The sequence below is a fragment of the Haemaphysalis longicornis genome, unplaced genomic scaffold (genome assembly GCF_048455015.1).
Source record: "Haemaphysalis longicornis isolate Haplotype H1 unplaced genomic scaffold, Haemaphysalis longicornis Haplotype H1 scaffold_7, whole genome shotgun sequence".
In the NCBI taxonomy this organism is placed as follows: domain Eukaryota; kingdom Metazoa; phylum Arthropoda; class Arachnida; order Ixodida; family Ixodidae; genus Haemaphysalis; species Haemaphysalis longicornis.
Window position 1 is genome coordinate 139,399,317 of NW_027526422.1, and position 21,135 is coordinate 139,420,451.

The 21,135-nt window shown below is 49.2% G+C and overlaps 1 protein-coding gene across 1 annotated transcript in view; it reads left to right on the forward strand.

The window, feature by feature from the left end:
• Positions 1–21,135, forward strand: part of LOC144146574 (phospholipid-transporting ATPase ABCA3-like) — a 104,975-nt gene that overhangs the window by 53,994 nt on the left and 29,846 nt on the right. The window contains exons 14-18 of the mRNA XM_077678516.1: positions 1,641–1,693; positions 3,498–3,763; positions 6,816–7,003; positions 9,375–9,529; positions 13,548–13,844. Of these exons, the coding sequence (XP_077534642.1) occupies positions 1,641–1,693; positions 3,498–3,763; positions 6,816–7,003; positions 9,375–9,529; positions 13,548–13,844 (959 nt within the window). The remainder of the gene's footprint in view (positions 1–1,640; positions 1,694–3,497; positions 3,764–6,815; positions 7,004–9,374; positions 9,530–13,547; positions 13,845–21,135) is intronic.

Here is a 21,135-nt window from a genome sequence, read left to right on the forward strand (position 1 = left end):
TTATGGTGACTATTTAAATTGGGTTGTAGTTTTTCCGCAGAGGACAATTACAGATGCGGGTCATAATACGTCATAAGTTCACTGCGGAAAAGTAGCCGGTCAGTCGTATCCCTAATGTCTCTTTTCCTCTCTATATAGCTTATTTAAACAAAGTTGATGCCGGGAGAGGTATCATTCGTATTTTACCGATGCATTCTTTCCCATGAACCAAACTGGCATGTGGTCTTCATGATTGCATTAAAATGCCAGGGTAGGGTCACGTTCGCAATGTTTATACGCGTAGCAATATCTTAGAAATATTTCATATTATTCAATATAAAGTGTCAAAAGCTGACTGCTAACAATAGCGGTAACACAGGGGAAATTACGAATGCACATTCGGGGATATATTCTACGCTGGGTAGTAACCAACAAACGCACTTAGCCCATAGTAATCAACAGACACACTTAGCACATGGATATTCAGCAGCATGTCAATTTTATCTCCAGCAGATATCCCGGATAGCCTGTAACGAACTGTGTTCGGCGTCACAGATATCGTTCGTCTGATGAGTCAAATTTAGCGCCGCATAGATGTCTGCTTCTACGCTGAAATTGTTGGCAGGTACAGAAACAGAAAATTACGTCAACTAGCGTTCTCTGTAGTGCTCCCACACCGATTTTTTTCCGACCTGCAATACCTAGGCCTCTCTTAGAAGTGGCGGCTTGTTTCAGTCATTTCTAGCAAACAAGCTGGAGTTGGTGTAACGCTGTTGTCAAGAGCTTCCACAGCATCAGCGGGCTTTCCATGCATATAGCCCATGTGTAACGTTTGAGCTACAATCCGCATTAAATAGGTGAATCTTGTGTTAGAAGTGGGCTATTTGTTATTTCGCCTTGATGTCATTTTGAATCAGAGAAAGTTCTGTGCGTGTTTATGGCTTTAAAAGTCCTGTTGGCTCTAAAAAGTATTGCAAATGTTTTTTTGTTTTTAAAAAACATAAAACTGCGATGCTTTTGTCCAACTGAACCCGACGGTCTCCAAGACATTGAATTTGTTTTAGCATACCTGTGCACCTCAGGATAAAATAGAGAGCAGAAACTAAACTGGTAATATTGTTCAATTCAACACTGATAGAGTGCGAGCTTGAGAAGGGAGTAAATTGGAAGCATCGCTACTACAGTGTTTCTGCCCTCTTAGCTGTCAATTCCTGCCCCAAATACGCACGAAATATGCCTAGGCATGTACAAATCTGTTCGTTATACCAGATGCATTTACAAAAAAACTTCAAAATAAAAATTCCTTTTGTTGTAAACTTATTCTCTGCAAGTTTTACCCTTACTTCTATAAAATTGCCTCTCATATTTTAGGGTAAAGGAAATCTGCAGAGTTATTTCCGTATGAAACCGGCTTCAGTGGATCATCTGCAATGGCGGCGTGCTGGTGCTCCTAACGACACGGCATCAATACCGACTAGGGGGCAGTTTTCCTGATAGAGGCCGAAAATGAAAATGTGCTTGTGTATAGACACGGGAGCATCCTCAAGATCCCTAGGTTGTACAAATGAATCCACTGAGTTCCACTACAGCGCGCCTTCTCTCCAAGGTGCACTACGGCGCATAAACCTCTCCAAACGTGTCCATTTTATTTTTGCCTTTAGGGTAAACGAGGACGAACTGGCCTACGACGAGAGGGATGCCTGGTCGGACGAAGGTAAGCAGCTGTTAATAGAGCGCTTGTAGACGACATGCTACAAAATGCCGCAGAAACCCCTACATCGATTACAAGTACCACAAAAAGGATCGGGAACACGTTTTCGTGAGAGGTAAAGTATATAAACCTATTGGAGCTTCGTCATAACGTTAAGGACAAGGAACCGCATTAACATTCAGCAAGCTTTATCGGCGTTTATGTGCACACAGTCGCTACGACATTCGTGGGGTGAAGGTTGAGAATTGGCGGACCTTAAATTTGATCGGTATTGAGTCTTTCATTCTCAGTTGTGCAAGGGACAACATGACAGATGTTATTTACTTTAAGATCACTCGCAAAACGTTATCAACGCTGTGATCCCTCTCTTGGAAGAATCTCCTGTATCTCCGCAAAACCTAGAGAGTACACCTTTTGCCACATTTGTAGCGTCCACACTTTTGCTTCCTTTCATGAAAAGTAGTTTCAGTCAGTGGATTATCCTATTTATTAGCCTTCGATATTTAGGTCCTACTGCTGCCTAAGAAAACACTATAGAAATTTGTATGTGTGACCGTGCACTAATGTTTCTTGGACGTTACATCTCCGGGATGTCTCTCAATGATATTGAATGCCACATATAACTGTTAAGTCAACATGCTCTTCCCGTCTTTTGGAGCTTAGTTTAGTCAAGTATGAGTTTATAAGCGCAATGTAAGAACTTGCAAGGACACCACAAAGCCACTGTAAATTCACTGGGTAAAACGTTCTTAGGGCGCTGAAGGCGCTTACGTACATCCTCACTAAAATATTCATTCCGAACTTAAAACCAACATGAAGGTTGCTCTTGAACTGAAGGGATGCCACTCCTAATAATTACGTCACAATATTACCAGTGGTTCCCGCAAGCCATAAAGCCGCCAGAGGGCGGTCTATTCAATTTGGCGACGGTACAAAAACTGGTGGTGAAAAGTTCGGGGTAGGATCTTTACCAGAGAAGATTTAGTGCCTAGGCGTTGGTATATACAAAAGAAGACGGGTCAAACATCGTAACAGGGCTGCACATCTAGCACATCTAGCTCACTGACAAACCCCAACATAGTCGGGGTTTGACGACGTATTGCGCACAACTGCTCCAAAAATGTGGAACCAAGTTGATAAAAATTTGAACATCTTTATTTTTAGGGTGAAGGCCTAAGATGGCCCATTCTGCGCAAAAGCGCCGTTGTTGTTGCTGTAGGTATGAAGTCAAGAAAATAGCCGGCACAGTAAAGAGTAACAAAAAAAAAAAACATGCGTGTTTTGAAGGAACTTGAACACGGGCCTGCACAGTAGCAGTCCATTGCCATAACTTTTGTGCTATGCCCGCACATTGCCAACAGGAAACAAAAGTTTTTCCTTTATTCGTTGCACATACACAGCTAGTGGTTGGCCATGAATCAGGTGATTTGAGGAGTAGTATGGCCGCTTGACAAAATTCACTTACTGGGAATTGGAGACGTAAAAGATGTAGAATAGTGCGTGCCGCGGGGCACCTGAACGTAATGGCAGGCGAGTAAAGGTCTACAAAGCATCCGTGTAAAATACCGATTTTAGGGATGTTGTGACATGTACTAGTCTGCTTGTCAACGCAAAAAATCCGGCTGCATTTATTCGTCCCCAAAAACAATAAGAAGAAAGTGAAGAATGATGATGTGGGTGCATAACTTGTAATAACTTTATCCAGGATTTTGCTGCTAAGCACGTAAGCGGACTTGTGTGTCCTGAGGCATTGTTTTTGTTTCTAGAGGCATGGTCGCCGTAATCGACCGTTTTGAATGGCATGCAGGAGGCGATGTGACGGCAGCGAGCTCGTTGGTGCGCAACTGTCCCACGGTGAAGCGAACGGTGATTGCGCTGCTTTCCAAGCGGACGCGGTACCTGACGCGAAGCTTAAGTACCCTGGTGCTGCTTTGGGTCGTTCCTGTGGCTGTCCTCGGGTGCTTGCTTTTCTGCGAGCAGAGGTTGCGCCGGGAGGGCACCCCTGGCCTCGACGGGAAGTCGGTCTTCAATATGACGATCGATGCTGCCTGGACAGATGAACAAGCACCCAAAGTAAGAACTCATCATCCATCCTCACAAAATCACGCGTGTGAAATCTACCACGTAAAGAATGTCGGACATTTGCTCAGGTCAGGAACCAATAACTTAAGCATGTGAATTTTCTTTGAAAATGGATACGTCCTTTACGTATCATTGAACGTGTAACACTGCGTTGTCTGTAAAATAATTTGTAAGAAGTGGTTCTTTGAGGCTTCATGCGTGGATGCCGTAAGGCAGATAATCTAAAAGATGTTTAGTTATGTTACGTTAGACCGACGAGGTGCGCCCCTTATACACTGCCGCCCAAGAGAAACTAAATCGTCATACCTGGTGCACAGAAAAACCTTATACAGCTGGTATCATTCAATATAAAGTATCGATTTGTTTACAGTAACCAAAGAGTGCACGTTCGGGGGTTTACGTTTGGCGTGGACAAAAAGTGGGTAAATAAAAGAATGATACCATGGCAGCTCTGAAGTCAGTTAAGTTGGCAATGGCGATTGTACGTTAAAGGGTAATCTCTTCAGTAAGCTGTGGCCATAATGGACACAGAAGGATATTGAAGAAGTTGCTGAACATGAAGAATAGGCACTCTTTGTAGCACTAGCGCGATGTAAAATGGGATGAGCCTGGTTGACGGGAACGATATATAACTGAAGAGACGACGAACGCTAACAATTATATACAGCGCTGTGCTCTATGAAACAGTTCAATGAGCACCAGCCTTCGCCATTAGAGAATTTTGAAACTACCAACGAAAGCTTTCAGCATGCTAAGTTTATAGATATTTTTTATCTCGCGGAATTGTAGAGTGTCAGAAATCAGGAGAAGCAGATATAAAACGCAGTTTCAGAGCCGTACGTGCCAATACTTCTATGTTATCGCCTGCAGCTGCTGCAATTTGAGCACCGTTCTGACTGTCCAGGATGTTCTAAACCCTGTTCTGCCCGTACCGCAGACATTTCGAAGACAATGTGGCGCTAAAATATATTGAAAGCTCTTTACGATGCAGACTCGTATTCTTGGCGCACTTTGCTCAACGTTGATATGGTTGTTTCTCTCCTTAAAAAGGTACAAAGCAATAACGGAAGACGCAAGTAAGATACAACTATTATGTACTCATTATATCGTGAGAAATGATACGAGGTTCTTATGGGCTTGACAAGCTATGGTTTCGATATCTGTAAGAGACGGTACCCATGGGCATCTTGTTCCAAAGCGTAACTGCTTTGAGGTTTTTTTGCAAACATGCGCTTTTCATGAACAAAAAAGTGGCTTGGAAAAAAGTCTCAAAGAATAGGCACCTGAAACCCAGCCAGTGTAGGCCAGGATTGAGGTGTGCATGTGGAGCGGCCTACTAGCAAGCCCGGCCCCGGCACAGCCCAAGGGCCAGATTTGGGCCTCCCGACTAATTTTTCAATCGGGCGTAGGCCGAATTATTAAAGCTACGCTTTAGGCGGGACGTCTTGACGGCCCGGGCTCAGACCGGTACAGTGAAGCGACCCTTCGGTTTCCTATAATAGCCCAGAACGTGCACGTTGGCGACGAGCTCTGAACCCAGACCAGGTTTTTTTACATTTCAGAAGGCTTGCTGCTCAGCGCTGTCGCGTTAAACAAACATGGATTGGGTGGTCTCGTTATATAGAGGTTTTTTTTATGGATAGCACTTGCAGGGAGCCGTTTCGAATCCCTTTTATTTTTACGAAGCTTGATATACATTTATGGCAGCTTGTGAATTATTCACGAAGTTTTGGGTGGTTTTCTTTCAGCTTTTGTTCTGTTGTGTTGCCCTTTTGGGGTATAGTTCTACCCATATTAGGTTGGTTGTGCCAGTTATATTATTTCACTTAGAATGCTTTATATCTTCTTTAGTTAGGTTTCTGCTGCCAAACGTGCCCCAAACAGACACGGGCCCAACGGCATAGGGATTGTGAGTACGCGGCGGGCCGGGTGGGGCCGAGCCTGGGCCATGTGGCTGTGTACTGCGGCCGGGACGGGCTGCCTCATTGAAATTTTTGTTGGGCAGGGCCGGGTATAGTTTGGTAAGCAGAGAGCCGGGGCCGGGCCGGAGCCAATATATTTGCTGCGTACACAGCGGTAGTAGACCATGACATACTGCACATGCAAAAATTGCATTAATAATTCATTAGAGTAAACACTGAATATGTGATATGTGCTAAAATTACACTGTTATTTCGCCTTACTTAAATAAGCGCTTCAGTACTTCGTATTATTATTTTATGCCTGCTATAACTGTAAATTAGCACAATAACCTTTTTTCTTTTTGTCGCTTTTAGACAGCCCCAGTTCAGACTTTCAATGTCCAATAAAATCAAGAGGCGAATATTGACAACACAATGAAGGGAACGACTCAGATCTGGAGGGAGGTCCTCACGCGACAAGTTACGTCTTTACACGGAAAAAATGATCAAGAAGCTTGTGCAATACACTGGGGGTTAACCCGAGCTGTTCGTCCATCGTGAATTTTTGTTGTGGTTTAGTGTGGCTATATTAGGGATTAAAAATATAATAGAATGAAGCAAGTTATTCCACTGGTATCCTCATTAAAAGGCCAGGACTCTGCATTGTCTCGTGCCGCTAGCTAGATATTTCTGAATAAGATATATTCAGCTGACCGCGTTTGGTGACTACAAGTTTTCTCTAATAACCCCTTCAGCTGCGCAAAAGTATTCTTCCCCAAAACGGAACAAAAATTTCATTCAAACCCTCATCAACATGAAAACGAGTGGAAAACGGAATTCTAGAAAAGTGTGCCTTTCTTGGCTGGCTGCCAGGTTGGAAAATAGTAGTAAGACTGTGCGCATAAATCGTTCGTTGTAATCCTTATGCAAGGCTACGTCAAAGTGCGCATGTGTACTCCTCAATTGGCGTGCTTCACTACTTATTGGTAACACTGTTATTGGGTTGCCTGATGTTATTGGTAACATCAAGCGACCCTTTTCCCATCCCTTTTCTAATAACTTCTGCCAGCAATCAGGAGTACCGGGACTCACAAGGACGGTGCGGGAATGAACAGACTTACCACGGGGTCCTTGCCACGCAGGCATTCGTGCAGTGGGAGCGTCAAGATGATCTTCAGGCCGTGGTCTACCGTGCTGTACTCGAGCAACAAGGGGCTGTGGTCACCAGATTCTTGAACGCCGAGGAGCAGCTCCTCAAACTAGCGCAGGAGGACTTCGTGGCCTTCACACAGCTCCAGCTCGTCGGCGCCATCTTCACGGAGAATGACACGTGCGTACCCATGGGACCAGGACGTGTTTTCGAGCCGTTGGTCTCGTTTCCTTACAGGTTCCATCTCTCGAGGATGCCAAAAAGGCGGTTATTTAGGCCGGCGGCCATTTCTATCGTGGTGCACAACAAATTTTCTGGGCTCGTTCTCTTGTGGTGCAGGATAAGGTGTGAGTGCTGAGGGGGATACCATATGACTCGCTGCATGGTGGTTATAATGCTGCATGGTGGTTAAAACCACTCTAGAAAAGGCTGCCGATGGAAGTGAACAATGTGCAAAAAAAATGTTGTTGCGATGTTTTTACTTAGCTCTAAGTCTCTTACGCTTGCGCAGCCCTAACAAGGGGTATGTCGTTACACACCTCAGATGACTGCTTCCCTCATACAGGCATCATTATTTTTAATGGCGTAAACTGAAGAAAACCGCAAAAAGTGTTACTAACGTCGATACAAAGGCCTGCATGTGTTCTTTATTGGTGCCGATTGCCTAATAGCTGGCGGGTAAGGTATTAAAACGATAAAGACGATGCATCATCCATCCATCCATCCATTCATGCATCCATCCGAGAATCACCCGCAGAAAAAGTAGCACCAATGGTGCCGCACGTGCTCTCTCGCCTTCTACTCTTTCTTTCTTTCTTTCTTTCTTTCTTTCTTTCTTTCTTTCTTTATTTCTTTCTTTTTACTCTACTGGAGCAATCTGTTGCGTTGCCCAGGTTCTGGGAACGACGGGTAGCTGATGGGAGGTGAAATGTAAGGGCTATACTTATGAGTAATTAGTGAGAGAGAGAGAACAAACTTTATTTTCCGCAGGACCTAAGTCGAGGTCCTAATTTCAAAGTTCAATTCACCGGATCCACGTAGTACTCTAGAATGTCCGTGCGGATCCGGTGCACGTGTTTGTAGAGAGCTTCCTGGGCAGCCTGGATGTTTACTGTCGGCGGGGGAGACAACCAGAGCTCCCAGGAGGTGATGGAGGCGAGGGATGGGTCAAGTGATGTGATGGCGGGGTGCAGTCCCAATAAGAATGAGGGATGAATGGGTAGGAAGAACAGGTGGGACAGGAAGGATGACCAGGGCGCCGATAGATGCGGTGAAGAATGTGATGGGAGGGGAGTGAACAGGTTTGGGCCTCCCGAATGAGGCACGCAGCCTCACGAGTTAGACGGGAACTGGGGGGTGGGTACAGGGTACGTGATAGGCGTTGGGCGTGTAATTGGTAACGGCGGGAAGCGCGGTGTTGAGTCCGAACCGTCGGCGGGTGGTACAAGGTTGGCCAGGACATGGGCGGACCCGGGAAAGGTACTCGGGTGAGCGCGTTTGCTAAGGCGTTTCCGCACATGCCAGCGTGGCCAGGAACCCAAACCAGTGTGAAGTGGGGCCGAGGATTCGATGCAAGTATCGGAGTGACGAATTCAGTAGTGTGTGGGTGAGTCTCATGGTGAGCGAAATTACGAAGGGCTCACTGACAGTCGGAGAAGATATATATTGGCGCGCTGGTAGGAACAGTAAGAGTAGCGTGCTCTATTGCAAGGGCAATGGCGTATTCTTCGAGAGAGGTCGAACCCGGTGGGGAAAGAAAGGAAAGCGTGGCAGTGTCTAAAGAAGAGAGTTGGAGAAATGAAGCCGTGCCCGTTGAGTTTGAGGGGATGTCCCTGGCGTCAGTAAAGTAAACGATGGAACCATGGGAGAGTAGAAAATTAATTCGTCTGGAGAGGGCCTGAACGCGCAGTGCACGACGAGCAGGGTGTCAATCAGGGTTCATGTTGCGGGGCAAAGGCTCAACCCGTAAATTAGTGAAAGTCGCCCAAGGAGGGTGTTCCGGTGGTATGGGGGGTAGTTGCGAAGTGGGGTAGTTAAGTGTATTGAGAATGGCACGACCTTGGGCAGAAGTCTGCAGGCGTTCGAGTTGGGCCTGGCGATGGCACGCAATGCGTTCTTCAAGAGTATTATATATCCCTAGTTCCAGAAATTAGTGAGTGTACCTTATGGTGGCTGTTTGATTTAAGAGATACTGTACGTTCTTACTGCTCTCCTAGGGACGCTCTGTAAGCACAGGGAAAAGACAGGGACGTGTCATGTTCGACCTACACAAGCTTCGGTCTGCGCAAAAAACTAAAGCCTTCAATCTTATTTTGCCATTGGAAGAAGAATTGCGCGGAGTAAAGATAAATACCTATTTGCCCCGGTTCATCTTCACGCCATTTTGATAGTTATGATGTCTCCCAGCAGCAGTCACTGCACTCTGTTTGGAGGATTTTTTGCCAGAGCAGCTCGCTTAAGCCACATGTAGAACGATTGAGCTGGTGCCCACCTGCTGACACCGCCGTGCTTGTAAATGCTTGTCGCGTACAATAATAATTCTCCGTTGCAGCGTGGAGGCCTGGTACAGCCAATACCTGCGCGGAGGCAAGGCTATCTCCATGAGCCTCCTGCACAACGCTGTGCTGCGCCACCTGATCAACGCCGGCGAAGAAGCGGCAATTCAGGCCGTTGCTGTGATTACCACAACGGGCTCGCTCATTGAAGGTGCGGTTTCTGCGAGGTGGAGGGACCAAACCGCTCACGTGGGCCTGTAGCTGAATGCATAAAATGTTTTATCCAGAAATATGCACCATGGAGTTTAGATTAGTTTTAAAACACTAATAAGGTGCAACAGCATTGCCATACAGCTAAGGAGTAGAGGCTAACTGCGACACAAGTCTATGCTGAGACGTCCACCTACAAAGGTGAAGTAGTAGACTCTATGGGATGTTCAATCAGAAATGAACTAAGGAGTAGGTGCTCAAACGCAATGGGTGATTTCAAAGCAAAACATTTAGCTGATGATTACGATAATCCCTAAGGCCAAATCTGTGGGTGCGGCGCATACCTGCTGCGTCCCAAGAAGAGATCGCCGCATCAGTGAACGCAGAAAGGCACGCGACGTACTCCGGCATTGTCCCTTGTCCCGTCACCGCGGGGAATCTCGTCTCCCGCCTTTCGCCTCACTCATGTTCCGCTCGCTCCACCTTCGGTGGCCTCTTCCCTGTTATCTCGTAGCGTTTCGCCGGCGTAGATAATGTCTCCCGGAGTTCAGGCACACCACCCTCCCCTCACAGTTTCGCCATACTAACCTTCTCCGCATTCCTGCTCGTTCTGTGAGGTTTTATCTCTTTTGCCTTCGGTGTCCCCTTCATTCGCTCGGTTAGAACCTACGGAAGACTGCGCCATGGATCCAAATGATAGGGCGCTGAAGTGCTGCGCACGAAAGGCGTCCGCTTGTGAGATAGAGGAAGAATTTCTTTATTAGCAAAATGTGCGGAGCGGTGTCCTCATTTCAAGACACCATTCGTGGTGCCAACTAGGACAGCCCTTTCTACCAACCGAAGCTGGTCGTTCGGGCTAGAACCTGACAGCCCGTTCTCCCACTGCGTATGAGACAGATGACGATTTCTGCCTAACTTGGGATTTTTGACACCCCACACCATATATGGTTGAGCGTGCCAGGTTCGCTGCAAAACAGACACAATCGAGTGTGGGTAGGATATATTAGGTGCGCTTTCGTGGAGCAGGGAAACGTATTTGTTTGTTCCCTTTTGATCTCTCTTGGGCTTTCGTTAAGGATTCGATGGCGGAAGGGAGCAGGTTAACCCTGCACTCGAGCCTGTAATGATAAATGATCCCCTTGGAGGTGAGTAGTGGGCTCGCAGCCTCTGTCCCTCGTGGGGCTCGGTGGGTTAGCTCTTGGGCATTATTATGGCGGTGTTATGGCCCTAGAGAATTGAATGGGGTGGAGTTCAGTGTATTTTGACCGCACGGTGAAGCGGACGCTGAAGGGGAAGGTTTGAAGCAGGTTTGGACATCCTTCCGCGGAGGGTCTGTTGCGAATATGTTATAATTGTATCTGCGTGCGTCTAAGAGATCTTCAGGGCAAGCCCAGCCTCCTCTGCTGGCTCAGTGGTCGGGGAGGGTAGGGTGATGCTGGCAATGTGCGAGGTTCCGTCTGTCACAACAAAAGTCATTGATACCCTTCTGGCGTAGTCTGCCACATCCCCATAGACCGTACGATCCTGCGTCGCCCTTTCTGATGCAAGCGCTCTTGCCTCTCTTTGCCTGCATGGTGAACTGGATGCATGTTTCTCGGTTTGTGCGCTACTGCAATCTTCTCTCGAAGTTAGATTGGAACACACCGGTACTGACTCTCTACAGGGACGACATTCCTACTCTGTCTGGGAGGGTTCTTACACGCAGAGTGGGCAAAATCTTTGTCCCTCGTTTGATCGATGAACCCCAATTATCTTGACCACTGTGTTGTGAGTACCCAGTTTTACAAGTTCTTTCAACGTGCTTAGGGGCACCCCACGTAATCCTCGTTTGCCTTTATGAATAATGCGTCCAATTAAATTTCGTCTTATTGAGTATGGCATATGGAATGGTGTAAGCCAGTCGGGATATTACAAAGGCCTCGAGAAGACAGAGTGTCCGCCTCTGTCATGCCCGTAGACGTCATGATTCTTTGTAGCATATGTTTGACTTGTCCGGTAGTGCATTTGAGCCTGCTGATAAGGAGTGTTTCTGCACCCCACCTGGAAGAACATTCCTAAGATCTTGATGTGAGGGGTCGGCCTGATTGTATGACCGGCCGTGACGCTCTCAATGCTTGGGACTTGCCTCGTTTCCTTCTGCACCATGGGGAGCAGTGATGTTTGCGGTGGGAAAGAAAGGCCACAGTTCTTGGCGTATTCATTAACTACATTGGCTTCCAGTCGGAGGCGGTACTGAATCTCTCCCACCAAGCACTTTCATGTCCACACCGTTATATCTTTGGCTTACAAGCCATGGTACAGATCTGGTATTACCCCTAGTTAAGCGGAGTAGTATGAAGGTGGTATAGAAGAATAAGTGGTAGAGGAGCGATCCTTATCGCGTACCCGGCTCCCAGAGGTAGATGGGGTCCGAAGCTGTGTCTCCGATATTGAATGGGTTTCCGTCCTGACAGAATGACCCGGACATAGTTGTACATTCGGGTGCCACCAGCTAGAACGTTGAGGTTAAGTAAGAAGCGTAAAACGACCCTTTCAGGTCGACGGCCCCTACGCCATATGGCCTGTGGTTCTTGGCGGGCATCATGATATCTTCTTTCAGTTGTAACCGTTTATCGTGAGTTTAAAGATGCCGCCTAAAGCGAAACATGACGGATAGCACATTGCGTGCTCTCTAGTTATTTCTGCACCATGGTAAGAAAATAATGTTTTATAAGCTTCTCCGCGCAATGAAGCCAAAGAGATAGGGGAGGTTTTTAGTGTCTTGTTCCTGGCAAGACTTGCAAATAAACAGCACTTTAGGGGCCTTCAAATCCAGTGGGAGGGTTCCGCTCTTCGAGCGAGTGTTCATGTACGCAGGGAGAGCAGTTACGGAGGAAGACGAGGCTCGTTAGCGGTTTTTTACTTATCTTATCTCGTTCCCAAGTGCTGTTACGTCTGAGCTTTGCCATCGCCGCTTCCATTTCGCATAGCGGAAATTCGCTGCCCAGATGTGGCCTTTTTAAGTAGTGTGAGATAGGCTAAATGTAGGATGGTGGCAAGTATTCGGCTTGCAATTTCTGTAATAGGTATGATAGCATCCCGGAAAATGAGTGGAGGACCATCGCCCTTGTGCAGCAGAAGTTTTCTTTGCTTTTGGCCGGATCTATAAGGTGCCTAACCGCCTCCATGTCCTTGACCTACCGAAAGCCCTGTCTGGTCTGTCGTAAAGCGAGAGCCAATTCTCTCGACTGACTAGCGCTGTGTATCTCGTTGCCTCCTGTGAGTGCCGTTATGCGCTTTTTCATTTTCCATTTGGGGCGTTGCTTTTTCCACCCATGGATTAGCCCTCTTCTAGCCTCCCATATGTGAAGCAGCTTTGGATCGACGCTAGGCACTTGCGTGGTAGTCTTTACTTTGTGGGTCGTGTATATCATGTCCTCCCGTACTCCTCTGGCCAATTTATGCTCAAAATATTACCGCACACGTGGCGCAGTGCATGATACAGAGCTACAGCATGTTGTCCAGGGAGCACTGCAACTGAATGGCCAAAAATGACGAAACGAACAGACGTACAACTGGAAATGATCACGTGGAGGGACTGTGCGAGGGTCATCACTTTCACGTTCACACTAAAACTTTCGTTTCCCGTAATGCTTGCTGCCGGTAAAACAGTTGATGTCAAAAATTTAGGAAATAAGCACCTGAGCAATTTTTATGCCCGCCCTATTCATTTGAAATGAAGTGATTGCGAACACCAGAAAACTATCCAGGTCGTTGTGTCCGTCTGAGCCTACAGTAGTAAAAATACGAAGGCATCGCAAATAAGCTTTTGAATTGATCATGCTTGAAAAAAAGTGGCATGCCCAAAATGTTTGTCGTTGGCTACGGTGATATCCCTTATTCTAGTAAAGAGCTAACAGAGAACCGTGACCTTTTGTTAACACACAGATACAACGCGCCACACAACTGCAAATATCTGAGAAGTAGGGAAGTAATGCTCTTGAGCGCTCACCGAAACGATTGTCGCATGATGCTCGCAGGGACGCTGTCTGGCCTGCACCGGGCAGTCACTGCCCTGTCTTTTGCTTCCCTTTCGGCGACGGCCTTGCGTTCCCTATTCCTTCCGCTCCTGGCGGGGGTGCTGGCGGGTGCCTACGCTCTCTTCCCAACACAAGAGAGGGCCTGCAGATCAAAGGACCTGCAGCTCATGACTGGCATGTCGGGCCGCGTCTACTGGTTGGCTAACTTGTTCTTCGACATCCAGACGTACGTCATATGCGGTGCGGAACTAGGAATCCTCGCCGCCTTCTACACGGCGTACTCCTTCACGACGACCAGTGAGTGAGACTCACAGGATGCCACTGATTTTTGGTGTGCCCATCGCCTAGCGTGCCAAAAATATGCGGAATTTGTGTTTGACTCCTTACATATAAATTACCCAATGGGAACAAATTTTCTATGGCCATAAGCACGAAACGGTGCTGGCCTGTTATTTCTTTTTTGTGGTAAGAAAAGTTTAAGGAAGGCTGTCAGGTGAAATGGTACCACTTCTTAATAACAACATTAACAAGATACAGAGGTTTTTATTGAGGAAAAGGTGTAAACGGGCTGCATATAGGACCTGTGATAAGCCATTGCGCATCTAAAAGCAGGGTGTGAAATTGTAAATTCTTACAGAAAGCAGCATAAAGCCAGACCACGTGCAATCCGAACTTTTATTTAAAGAATATAATGCATGCTTGGCCTCAAATGACACCATCAGTTTGTGCGTATGCTCATGCATACGTCACGGCCCAGGGAAAACATCGTAATTTTCCGACCACAAAACAAGGGCGAGATTTGTACTCACCGGAGCGAACACAGCACAGCGCAGCACAGCAATGAATTCACGTGAGCGGTTCGTTCAGATGCTCACGATGCTGCACAAGCGACCTCTCTCGTCGCCCTGCTTTTCCAGCGAGGAATGGGCAGTAGCAAGAGCTGCAGGGCAATACCAATCGCCCTGAAAGGAACCTACTTATGTATACACTAGAGTAGGGAAGCATGGCCTCCTCCATTTTTTGAAACGGTATTATTTCCGCTGTCGTCATGACTGACGGGGATATGCAGCTTCGGAGAACCTGGGAACGAATAGTTAACCATGCACTCAGACGGCACTGTGGCCGATGTCCCTCGATAGGAAATCACGTTCTTGCAGCAGTGACGTCCTAATTCAGACAAGAGATGTCTGCATGCATATTTCCTGTGTATTAGCGGACCGAATTATTACTAAAATTCTTCCTTGGGGCAAGCTGGGAGGATTTGAAAATACACAAGAATTAAGCGTAAGTTTTGTGACTTCGCAAATATAGGGCTGCCTCTCCCAGCCAAGAAGAGTCCACGGACTTTGGACCATTCAGTATCATCTTGTTAGCGCATAGCTGGTTGATTTCCCGCAAGCCAGATTTCATATTCCTCAACTTGTAACGAGCACGTGTCTCTCCCTCTCAATATTGTTGCGTCCTGTCAAACAGGGGCGCAGAGAAGTTGTCTTGGCGAAGACGCAGGGGCAAAGTATTTATTAGGCGAGGTGCCTTACTTGCCAGAGGAAACACACAAAGAGCACCGGTTGGTGGCTAGCAAAATGGCGACCAAGAACCGAGCACACGAGCCGCTAGCTAACGCGCTCCTTCGTCGTCCTCTGCTGTGCCCATCACACGGCACGTGCCCAAGCGGGGGATTAGCATGTCTGTCCTGATTAATGCTCTCATCCCACAGACTGGCACGTGACATTACCCCCTCTCCTCAGAAGCATCGACTCGATGCTACGGTTATGCGCGGAAAATGCAGTCCGCTGCTAGATGCGTTGCGTGATCACCGCGAGAAGTATTGTTTCATGCGGACCACATGCACAATTTCTGGGCGAGATCGGGAACGTCCTGCGGCGCTTGGGCTGGCTGGAGCGACTTCGTAGGTGACATCGCTGAGCTGTCGTAACACCGTGTACGGGCCAAAGTAACGCCGCATAAGCTTTTCCGAGAGTCCCCGGCGCCTAACTGGAGTCCACACCCAGACCTGGTCCCAAGGGGAGAAGGTTGCATGTCGTGTGGCGAAGATTGTAGCGAGCGGCGTCACAACGCTGGTGCTGTTGTATTTGCTGGCGTGCCAGCGCGCGTGCTTCTTCGGCGCTACGCACGAACTCGTGAAGGGAGCCGGCTTGGCCGTCGTGGGTATCGGGTAGCAGCATGGCGTCAAGCATTGTGGAAGGTTCCCTACCGTAGACAAGTGCAAATGGCGTCATTTGCGTCGTCTCTTGTTGGGCCGTATTATACGCGAACGTTACGTAAGGCAAAACTGCATCCCACGTCTTGTGTTCCGCATCGGCGTACATACTGAGCATGTCGGCTATTGTTCGGTTCAGGCGTTCTGTTAAGCCGTTGGTTTCGGGGTGGTACGCGCTGGCCTTTCGGTGGGACGTGCCGCTCAATCTCAACACTTCTTGCAGCAGTTGCGCCGTGAAGGCCGTTCCACGGTCTGTAATCAGCACTGCCGGTGCGCCATGCCGCAGCACAATTCTTGTTAGAAAAAACTGCGCAACCTCAAGCGCTGTAGCCCGTGGTAGCGCCTTCGTTTCGGCATACCTGGTTAGGTAATCCGTGGCGACTACTATCCATTTGTTCCCAGTTGTGGAAGTTGGAAAGGGGCCGAGCAAGTCCATGCCAACTTGTTCAAAAGGCGTTCTAGGAACCTGAACGGGCTGCAGAAGTCCGGCTGGCCGGCCGGGTGGTGCTTTCCGTCGCTGGCAGTCCCGGCAAGTTCGTACATACTGCCGTACGGTGGCCGATAGCTTCGGTCAGTAGTACTTCTGCTTGATCCGTGCCAGCGTACGTGTGTAACCGAAGTGACCGGCGCTAGGCTCGTCGTGACAGGCCTGCAAGATTTCATTCCTGAGAAGGTTGGGTACGACAAGCAGGTAGTTACTCCCACTCGACGCGAAATTTCTCTTATAGAGAACGTTGCTCCGCAGACAGAATGAGGACAGTCCTCTGGCAAATGCCTTCGGCACGACGGTAGTGTGGCCTTGTAAAAAATCAAACAGCGATCGTAGTTTCGGATCTGCGCGCTGCTGTTCCGAAATGGTGGGTGCGTCCAGAACTCCGATTAGCGCGGCATCGTCGCTGTCGTCGTCATCGGCGGGGGCAAGGCCAACAGGAGCTCTTGAAAGGCAGTCTGCGTCTGAATGCCGCTTGCCGGATTTATGTATGATGGTCATGTCGAATTCCTGGAGTCTTAAGCTCCATCGCGCAAGACGGCCAGTAGGATTCTTAAGATTCGTGAGCCAGCAGAGGGAATGGTGGTCGCTGACGACGGTAAAATGACGCCCATAAAGGTATGGTCGGAATTTGAGGAGGGCCCAAACAACAGCAAGGCACTCTTTCTCGGTGGCCGAGTAGTTACTTTCGGCCCGTGATAGTGTACGGCTGGCGTAAGCGATGACTTTTTCGGGGCCGTCTTGCCACTGGACGAGAACAGCGCCGAGCCCCACATTGCTGGCATCCGTGTGAACCATAGTTGCGGCATCCTCATCGAAATGAGCCAGCACAGGTGGTGTCTGTAAGCGCCGCCGGAGCTCGTCAAACGCCTCTTGCTGTTCATCACTCCAGATGAAAGCTACGTCGTCACGTGTGAGGCGAGTGAGTGGGGCCTCAATGTGGGAGAAGTTCGCCATGAATCTCCGGTAATAAGAGCACAGCCCCAGAAAACGCCGAATGCTCTTTTTGTCGGTAGGCGTGCAGAACTTCGACACGGCATTAAGTTTATCAGGATCCGGGCGTACGCCAGCTCGACTGACAACGTGACCGAGAAATAGTAGTTCTTCATACCCAAAGTGGCATTTTTCTGGTTTCAGTGTCAGTGCGGCAGATTGGATAGCCTGAAGAACGGACGTCAGTCGCTCCAAGTGCTCTTGAAAGGTCCTGGAAAACACGACGACGCCGTCTAGGTATACCAAACACGTTTGCCACTTCAATCCAGACAGAACCGTGTCCATCATTCTTTGAAATGTTGCAGGCGCTGAGCACAAACCAAAAGAAGAACTTTGAACTCATAAAGCCCGTCGGGAGTAACAAATGCGGTCTTTTCACGGTCACGCTCATCGACTTCGATTTGCCAGTATCCGCTCTTTAAGTCCATTGACGAAAAGTAGCGGGCATGTCGTAATCGATCGAGTGAATCGTCTATTCTCGGCAGAGGATATACGTCTTTTTTGGTGACTTGGTTCAGTTTGCGATAATCGACGCAGAATCTCAAGCTACCATCCTTCTTTTTGACCATGACGACGGGTGACGCCCAGGGGCTTGTCGATGGCTGAATGACGTCGTCGTCTAGCATCTGGTCAACCTGCTACCTTATCGCATCGCGTTCTTTCGCGGACACTCGGTAGGGGTTCTGCCGAACCGGTCTTTCATTTGCGGCAGTAATTATTCGGTGTTTAACCAACTGGGTTTGGCGGACGCCCGACGTCGACGAAAAGCAGTCCCGGAAACTGTTTAAGAGCTCAGAAAGCTGGCGTTGCTCTGTCGGCAGGAGGTTGCGGTTAACGTCGATTTCGAGCTTATTTGGCACCACGGATGACGCTTTACTCTGTAGAACGAAGCAGTCCATTGCGTTGTCGATGTCTTCGAAGACGGCAACCGCCGTTCCCTTGGTGACTTGTCGACGTTCATTGGTGAAGTTTGTCAGCAGTACCTCCGCTTCACCGCACGCTAGCGTCAACAGGCCCCTAGCAATGGCGATCCCACTTTCCAGAAGAAGGGGACTCAAGACCTCGGCAATACCAGGGCCGCTTAATAGGTTATCACACCTAACGGAAACAAGCGTGCAGGACCTTGGTGGTAGGCTAACTTCGTCACCGACATTTCGCAGGTGTATGGGTCGGTTGCCGGTACGTTCTGGTGTGTTATTTTTCATAGAAAAACTCACAAAGCCTTCGCCGACGTCGATTACCGCATCATGATCGCGCAAGAAGTCCATTCCTATAATAAGCTCTCTGCAGCACTCCGGAAGGACGACGAACGTACCGACGAAGTCAGAGTCACCAATGCGTACCCTCGCGGTACATTTTCCGACCGGCGTCATTAGGTGACCCCCGGCAGTCCGAATCTGAGGTCCATCCCATGGGGTCTTGACCTTTCTGAGCCTGTCAGAGAGTTCCCGACTAATTATCGAGTAGTCCGCCCTGGTGTCCACTGATGCGGTCATTTCGTGTCCGTCGAGAAAAACTGTAAGTTCGGGCCGCGCGTTCACGTCGACGTCGAAGTTTTGGGCTGCCGGTTCCCCAACTGCCGGCGGTAGAGGGAGGCCTTCGGAGCTTCGACTACTGGCAACCTTGCCTCCCAAGGTTGCGTCATCTAGTTGCCCCGCGGTGGCGTTGCAGACCGCGGGGTAGGTGGCCCTCCAGGAGTGCGGCGGCCGGGCGAACCTTGGGGAGCGGGAGACGGCGAACGCGATCGGCGGAGTGGTGCGGTAGCTCGACGCTCGGCGAGGTAGTCAGAAATGGCGACCGGTCTTTCTCCGAATTGGGGCCGAACAGCGTTGGGTGGGAATCCAGGCAGTCCAATTTCACGGTAGGGGCACCGGCGATAAATGTGCCCTGGTTCGCCACAGTGATAGCAGAGCGGCTGGTTGTCGGGAGTTCGCAAGAGGTCGGTCTTGCGTACTTGGGGACGATAGTATTGTTGCGGACGTACCGAAGAGTTATTACGAAACTGCTGTTGGGCAGTAAGGGGGACTGCTTGTTGTGGCCAGCATTCGGCTGGGTGCGGCGGGTGGTATGGGAGAAGCGGCGCGGCAGGTCTAGTGGTTGCGGCGGGAGCCTGGACAGTGAGAGCCGTGGCGTAGGAAACTGGGCATGGTGACGCTGGCTGCGCTGCTCGTAGGGAAATCGCGTTGCGAATTTCATCGCGCACTATATCGGTGACAGAGGCCTGTATGGGTCCCGATGGGATGATGCCACACTTAGCGAGCTCTTCTCTCAACACCGCGCGGATGAGATCCCGAAGGCGGTTGTCGTCATCCGTGGCTATGACAGCAGAGATGCTCGACGATGTTTTGGCGCCCATGCGGTCGTATTGTCGGGAGCGCTGTTGTAGTGCCCTCTCAATGGCAGTAGCCTCGCGGATGAATTCTTAGACCGTTCGTGGCGGATTTCGGACGAGGCCGGCGAAAAGCTGTTCTTTTACGCCATGCATAAGATGGCGTAATTTTTTACATTCTGCCATGTCTGGGTCGGCTCGCTTGAACAGTCGGGCCATGTCCTCCGCGAACATAGCCACACTCTCGTTAGGTTTCTGAGTCCGTGCTTCCAGGAGACGCTGTGCTTGTTCGCGGCGGTCGGCATTGGCGAATTTCGCTTGAACCTCGCGACGAAAGTCCTCCCAAGTGCGCAGGCTCGCTTCCCAATTCTCCAACCACGTCCTTGCACCGTCCTCAAGAGCAAAATAGGCTTGTTGGAGCTTTTGGGTGGCACTCCACTGGTTGAATGCAGCCACACGCTCGAACTGTTCAAGCCAGTCCTCAACGTCTTCGTAATCCTCTCCGTGGAAGTGGGCGGGTTCGCGCGGCTGCTGAAAAGTCACCGTAGTAGGCATTGCCTGCGCCATTACCTCTGGCTGAGAAGCGTGCCTTCTTGATGTAGACTCCAAGAGAGGGCCCTGTTCTGGAGGAAGGCCGAGTTTCCGGCGGCTACACCGATGAACCGGAGTGTGGACGGGCGAAGGTCTCTCGGGGCTAACGTCCGGGGGCGTACGGGGCATCGGAAGCACCCTCCACCAGTGTTGCGTCCTGTCAAACAGGGGCGCAGAGAAGTTGTCTTGGCGAAGACGCAGGGGCAAAGTATTTATTAGGCGAGGTGCCTAACTTGCCAGAGGAAACACACAAAGAGCAACGGTTGGTGGCTAGCAAAATGGCGACCAAGAACCGAGCACACGAGCCGCTAGCTTACGCGCTCCTTCGTCGTCCTCTGCTGTGCCCATCACACGGCACGTACCCACGCGGGGGATTAGCATGTCTGTCCTACTTAATGCTCTCATCCCACAGACTGGCACGTGACAATATTTAGCCTTAAGAACTACTTCGTGCCGTCCCTTCTTAAGATAGGATCCGAACTCAAGATGGAGCTCATATCTGCGCCCGCCTTTCCACAGAAAACAAAAAAAGAACACTACTCACTGTAAAGGTCTCGGCGCAGAGGAGTGGTGTGTTCTAAAAATGCGTTTTAAAAACTTCCCATTATTACTGTTTTCGTGACGAAGAATACAGGAAAGACAGACAACAAAATATGCACCCCTGCATCTAACGACCACGATGGTTCAACGGGAAGCTTTCCCGTGGTGGATTTTATTGTTGGCCAATCCCACACTGCGAGTTTATGTGTCTCTGGTGGCGCGCATCCCTTTTTCAAAATACCCAAAGCAACTCTCGGGTATGCACTCCGTAGGCCTAATGTTTGGGTTTTGGGTGTATGGCATGAATCGGTACCTGCTCATTTGCATTCACTTCGACCATGCTGAAATGGAGCAGAGGCATAGACGCCAGCTTCATAACGTGAGGAACGCAGGTTTGAATCCGGGCACTGGAAGCTTTTTTCTT